Genomic DNA, 6,713 nt, shown 5'->3' with positions numbered 1-6,713 from the left:
ATTGCTCAAAACCTCATCTGAAACACCAGCAGCAGGCACATCTGGATTAACTAAACCCTTACACAGGCCTTAACTGATCTCTGAATTTAGTGGCTAAAGTTATCATGCGTAAGATTTTTTTCCCTTTCAAAATGATGGTCGTCATTATTGAGGATGACTTTGTTTAATTCTCCACATCAGTATCATTACTCAATCATTCGCAATCTTTTAATCTCCTTGTTCTTCAGGGGGTTTCTGTGAAATTCTCAATGAATTCTATAGATGAATGAGAAAATACTTCAAAAAAGTTCTCACTTTTTGATATAGGTAAGTGGCCATATTTATTGGAAAATGTTTTGAAGCACTTAGGTATTTTCAGTCACTGCTAGTCTTAAAAGAGAACAGTACTAATGCTACCAGTGCTTTTTCATACAGAAAATTTTTCTGAGACACTGTTTTCTCTTGTTTCCACTCTTTCAGCCCTCCTTTAAGACTTGGGACAGCTGGAATGAGGTTCCCTATTCCAATTTACTGTCTTTCTTCATCAAACAGAAATCAAAACACTTGGCAGTTTGAAATGTAACAGTGGAATGGAACAGGAAATGGGTTTTCAGTTTCATGCAGGATTAGGGAGATTGCAAAGTGAGAAGAGTGGGGCTTGAGGCATGAACCTTCATCCCGAACCTTCATCCCCTTCTACCTCTACCTGAAAATTGTTTTATTCCAAAGGTGTGAGGTAGGTGGCTGGGGAGCGTTGTCTTGGGCTGTTTCAGAAAGATGTTTGTTAAGAGTCCCGGGCAGTTGACTTGTCTTGCCCCTTGAATCCTGCTGTAAACAACCATGTATATTCAAACAGGTCCTGCCTTCATCCAGATCAGAAGCTTGGGAATCCAGCAGGAGATGAGCTCACAGCTGAGGCACAGTTCTGCAGTGCAAATGCATGGAGAAGGCTAAAGAGGTTAAAAATGTGGCTGTAAAGATGAAATGTAAAATGAATCAAAATACAAAGCAGGCAAGGAAACATTTTTGCAATTTTTTCTTTTAATAATTTTTTTCTATGTACAGTTTTTTACAACTAAGTTGACAGCTTCACAATACAGTAATCTTCCTCAAGAATATACTGTAAAGCTAGTATCTTCAGTTGCATTTGTCTCTTAAAAACCCTGCTATGATGCCTCTGGGCCCCATGGCTTTCAGTGAGGGCAGTTATGTGTTAATGGAATATCATAATCTGTTTGTTCCTGCTAAATGGGAAACAAAACCCTTCTGTGCAAATACGGAGTAATTTTTCAACAAATAATCTTCTTTTTAGCTGTCTCCCCGCTGGTGACAATTAATTAGCTATTGTCAGCAATTTAAAGTCAGAAACTTTATGCAAATTGAAGGTCCATCCCTGCAAGGTACTGAGTGCTTTGCCATTCTCAGTAACCTCAGTGATTCTCAAGGCCGCTGTAGGAGCCAGTTCAATGTTAATAGACATAGTGTAGCTGAAAATACGAACACCAAAGAGAAGTCACCTGATGGTTTAGCTTCTAGCAGCATTTTCCAGGAATGTAGTAAGGCTGTGTACCCATGCTGTTGAATGGATTCACAGGGTGAATGGCTTTTTCAGAGGTCTTCTCTTTTTTTCATGATAATCTGCCTAATTAATGATGCTACTTCTGGCTTGATATTTTCTATGGGCTCTTCAGGTCTCCAGAATTTCACAACTTTACCCTCAGGGCTGACAAGGTACTTCCAGAAATTCCATCGGGGCTCCTTCTTTGAAGAATCTGTAAGAATGGCATCAGGTCATTTTAATGACTTAAACTTGTTACTGTTTAATTACTCTGCAGTGATTCTTCAACTGTTTATGTTGAAGTTATCCTACCTTGTTCTTTGCTAGTAGTCTGAGCATGGATTTACTGGTTGGTGTTAATGATATGAAAATTGGGAAGTGAATGATGCTTTCCCTTTCTTGTGAAACTGTTTAAGGAGTTCCTACTTTTACTATGCTCTGCTTCCTAGGGAGGAGAATATGAGGGGCGCATACTCATTTGGGGCATCCCCAGTTTTGTGTTGGTTTAGGGGAAGTGAAATAGCAGCAGGAAGTCATACTGGTGATGGTTTAAATGGGCTCCTTTCATCCTATGAACAAAACCTTACTGGTATCTTTGCTATCATGAATACTTGGTAAGGTAGTTTCTAGGATCAAGGGGCTATCAGGAAACTGTGGCTCCTAGAGGAGACAGAAAAGGTTTCTTGACTCTGGCTTTGTTCTTGGAGAGTCTCACACAGATTAGAGGGAAACCTCTTTTTGAGAGAAGAACTAGAAGAAAATTTTAGATTTTGACTGGGGAGTATGTGTTCAGTGGGGAACAGTGCTACACCCTACACTGATTCTTGGAAGCAATGGGCTGAATTTTGCCATTGGACTACATTGTAATGTCATGATTGTAAGGGGACACCATGGCAAGGAAATGGGTATGGTAAGGCTCATGTCCTGGAGGCTCTGGCCCAGCTAGTAACTGTATCTTTGCTGAGTTATGTCTAGGATCAGTCTTGAAGTAACATAACCCCCTCTCTGAACGTGGTTCCAGTGTTCATCAATGCATAAGAATAACTCATACAAAGTAGAAACACATAGGAAGCTGCACATTGAGGAAATGTGAGGCCGCCAGCCTTGCACTGGCCCAACAAAATGCCTTGCTACTATGAAAGCAACAAGAAGCAGTTGCGTATATTTATGCTGCAGGTGGATTCTTTTTGCACTAGACTGTTTCACAGCGCTGGACAAATTGTAGCTAGCAGTCACAGTCACAAGGGGGTGTAGCATGAAGATGTTCAACCTTTGATTATCAAGACAGCTACATGAAGAAAACAGGTGCTCCTTTAATTGAAGATGCACAATAACTTCATGTGAGGCAGAGGAATGCAGGAAAAGAAAGACTTATTTCAAAATATTTGAGTACCAGAGTATCCTTCTCCTTGTGGGTGAACAGCATGACAGATAAGAACGAACTGACTGAATATGGCTATTCTGTTTCTGTATAGGTATTAATGTCTGATACTGATTGCACTGGTAGTTAGAATCTGAATTCACCCCACTCAGCTGGTACCTACAAGCTCTAGTCTCCTCAATAATGAACTGAGAGACGCTGCCAGAGTGCGTTCAATAATTCCACTGGACATCAGGCAACTCAGAGTAACAAGACTTCACCTGTGGTCTTTGGTGGCATGCCTACGGGGAGGTATAGTAAGGAACAGTTACAGTGACAGTGGTGACCACTTAAATGACTCCTAAATGATAATTTTCAAGTATGTAGGAAGTATCACAGAGGATATGGCAAGAAGCTACAGACTTAAGTGGTGTAAGAAAATTTTCATTTAGATGTTGAAATAGCTTTCTGACAAGAGGAGCTGTGAACTGGAATAGACTGGGAGGTTTTGGAATCTCTCACATGACTACTGTTCTAGTCTGGAGGAGCACATGTAGTACTGATTTGGGTAACTGTGATTCTGTCTTGGGGCAGGGAGATGGAATATAGGTTTGGGCCTTCCCCTACCTTATTTTCTATTTAAAATGATGTGGTAGAGAAGGGTTATGTTCTAACTATACTTTCTTTAATATATGAGTAATTAGTATGGGTCAAAGACCTGGCCAAAGTTCAGGAAAATTCAGAAAGGCTTTTCAAGTTGGCTTTGGGTCTATGAGCTCTTTGGTCAACTGAGGGGATCTTCATTTTGCTTGTGTGAGAATATGAGGCTCCAAGTCAGTAAATGCGTACTGTAACAGGAGTATTTGTGTCAGTGGGCTTTGCAGGCTGTACCCTTAAGGTCACAAGACAAATTAATGCAAATCAGTGATTATCTTTAACTACAGTATATATAACTCTGCTTTACAATATAGGTTTCATAAAGGTGGATATATGACTCAGCTAAAAAAGGAATCTTCACATCTGCATGTGTTTATGTAAAATCTTCTGGTAGTTTTGCAGCCCTAGTTACTTTTTTGTCCATAAGAAAAGTTGTTTTTCAACAAAAGTCACATGATTTGAAGTGGGATTTGTAGGTGGGCATCTTTGCACTCGAGTTTATACATCCACAGAATGGATATTCCTAGTTGGGCTGGTCACAGTAGGCTGTTATAATCAGTGAGGAGAGACGGATGGTTTCAGGGTACAGCTCTTCTGACCACATTTTTGATATCCACATTGGAATAAGATGAATTGTATGCTGAGTGCCTGTTCCCCTCCATAGACTGTGAAGACTACGATGTTTCCTGACAAACACAGACTCGAATTTAGGGAGAATACCATAGTCATAGGCAGCTTGATATATAAAAGAAAATAGTTACCGATTAGAAATTTAAAGGCAGGCTCTGCTTCTGATCCTAGGATCTTGATTTTGTGGAAAACAGGGAAGGTTACTCCATAGTTTCCTTTGGCAAAAGATTCTATTTCCTGGCTCGAACTAGGCTCTGATTCTCCGAACTGGTTGCAGGGAAAAGCCAGCACAGTGAAGTGGGAGGGACCAAACTCTCTGTGTAGTTCTTGCAGTGCGATGTAATTTTTGGCTGTGTGTTGGCAGTAACTGGCCACGTTTACAACCAAAGTTGCCTTCAGAGAAATAAATTTATAATAGTAAGAAAAAAAACTAGCATAAGAAAAAAAAATGGCATAGCAATTACAATTGTATCTTAAAATGGCATCTCCCACTACCACAGTCATTCCTGCTGAAAGGCTAAATTTAATCTATCTGATTATAATTTCATTAAACAGCTAAGGATGTTACCAGCTTAAGATACTTACTTTTAGACAGCCCGTTTTAAAAAATCCAGTAAATGGATAAATTTCAACTTACAGCTTTGTTTAACTATAAGCATGTAAAAAAAGCAGGTATTTAGGACAGGCACTGAAATCATATTTACTAAATCAACTTCCAGTCATCAACACAACACACAACCATTCTTAACTATGATTAAAATGCACGAATTGTATTGTTAGGCTATATTGATTTATAATAAAGAATACGAAAAAAACATTTTTCTTGATTTTTTTAGACCTAATACTTAATTCCTGGAGCAGGCCTAGATAAAATAAATTTCTCTCCAGCTTTCTGTTTGAAGAACAGAATTTAGCACAAATCTCTGCTGACGATTCCCATAGCCAAACTTATTATCTAGAAATTGGATACTTGTTTTTCTGTAAAGATTCAAGACAAAGATAAAATGAAGTTGCAACTTACTTTTCCTCTGTACTTCTCCAAGGAAATGATCCTTCCCCGGGAATCCTTGACTTCAAAAGAATAAAAATCCTTGATTTTAGGTTTAAAAAATCTGAGCTGCAGCAGGCAGAGAATGGCAGTACACAAAAACATTGACAGAAAGACAACAAAGACCCTGGCTTTGGGCACTGAGTATTTCAGAGGATAAGTAGTTGTGAGAGGCTCCATTTTTGAAATCTTTGGAGAGGAGCCTGGGCAGGCCTGGAATGTGAAGGAGGAGCTGAAACATGAAACTCGCCGCTGGGACTAGAAAGAACAAGCTGCTCATTTAGCCCCTGTTGCAGAAGTGCCTGTTTCATATCACAGTGTCTCTGCTGGGCTTCAGAGCTCTTGGGTAAAGTACAGAAATCTCCCGGGAGGTGGGGGTGGAGGGCAAGAAGAAAAAAAGAAAAGAAAGCTGAAAAAAAAAAAAAAGAAGGCAAAAAGGAGAGGAGGAAAAAAAAGAAATGAATGAGGAGTGTGTTCTTATCACCTAAAGCTTTTGACCTGTTTGCTCTGTTTGACCTGTATGGGATACATCAGTGTCTGTCTGCACGCTGGCTGAGAACTGCTGGGGCTTCTTGTGGGTCTGTTGTGCAGCAATAGTGCATCCCCTGGCCCCCTCAGGTGTCCCATACAGAGTTCAGCAGCAGGCACCTGTGCGGTCAGATCTGGAGAAGCAGTTTGGGGTAGCTGTTCAGGTAGGAGGGCAGTAGGACTGAACTAGCCTGTTTCATAGCCTCAGTTATGCTGCTTCTCATCAGCTGCTGTAGAATTGCAGGCAGCTTTGTAAAACTCTTACAGCACATGGGGCAGAGAAAAACTCCATGTTGACAGGCTGGCGTACGGGAAGATAATAAAATGGTTTTTTTTGTAATGGGGGGGCTGATGGAAAATGGGTTGCTTTTTTTTTGTTGCTACTCGCTAACTAGCACAAGCTGTGCTGAGATGAGAAGAGGGGAAGGTCTGAGTGACCAAAGAGTATGTTAGCTGAGAATCTCGGGTATAAGCCAGGCAGCTCCATTGGTGTTTTGTTGAGGCCATTGTGAAAGACAACCTGAACTTCAATGCCACACAGGTCTGGTGTCTTACCTGTCTTTGTTTATTGTTTTCTATTTTAGAGATGCTTGCCTGTTGCTCTTGGTTTCTAATAGCACATCAACATGTAGTGGTTACAACTCAGTTATGGAAAACCCAAAATTTTCCTCTTTGTCTTTTATCAGGTCTTCCTGTCCTCAGTCCTCTCTTTCTTTATGTCCATTTGCTGTTCTCTCTCTTCCTTTCAGCTTCCATAATTTTATTTTGTCCTGCTAATGCTTAGTTTTGGGGGCTTTTCTAAGCTGTTACTTGTCTTTCAATCCATGTTGCCTGTCAGTCTCTGCTAACTTTCTTTTCCTGCCTGTCCAAACCACCACTGAAGAGTGATTTCTGTCTCAGTTGTCGTTCTTCTTACTGATACTTCGCTGTGCTGAGAGGCTACATTTTAAAGG

General features: G+C 40.4%; 1 protein-coding gene across 2 annotated transcripts; it reads right to left on the bottom strand.

Annotated features, from left to right (window-relative positions):
- Positions 1 to 998: 998 nt before the first annotated feature.
- Positions 999 to 5,515, bottom strand: GPX8 (glutathione peroxidase 8 (putative)). Of its 2 annotated transcripts, XM_005438676.3 has the most exons (3): positions 5,206 to 5,482; positions 4,316 to 4,577; positions 999 to 1,751 (listed from the first exon to the last, which is right to left on the bottom strand). In XM_005438676.3, the coding sequence occupies exons 1-3, from the start codon at positions 5,410 to 5,412 to the stop codon at positions 1,588 to 1,590; spliced, it is 633 nt and encodes a 210-aa protein (XP_005438733.1). In that variant the 5' UTR covers positions 5,413 to 5,482; the 3' UTR covers positions 999 to 1,587. The 2 variants fall into 2 exon arrangements, with proteins under 2 accessions (XP_005438733.1, XP_014135027.1); XM_014279552.3 differs by lacking the exon at positions 4,316 to 4,577 and having other exon boundaries at positions 5,206 to 5,515.
- Between the last annotated feature and the right edge of the window lie 1,198 nt (positions 5,516 to 6,713).

The sequence above is a fragment of the Falco cherrug genome, chromosome Z, assembly GCF_023634085.1.
Source record: "Falco cherrug isolate bFalChe1 chromosome Z, bFalChe1.pri, whole genome shotgun sequence".
In the NCBI taxonomy this organism is placed as follows: domain Eukaryota; kingdom Metazoa; phylum Chordata; class Aves; order Falconiformes; family Falconidae; genus Falco; species Falco cherrug.
The sequence above is the reverse complement of the archived record's forward strand: the minus strand, read 5'-3'. Positions and strand labels throughout refer to the sequence as shown.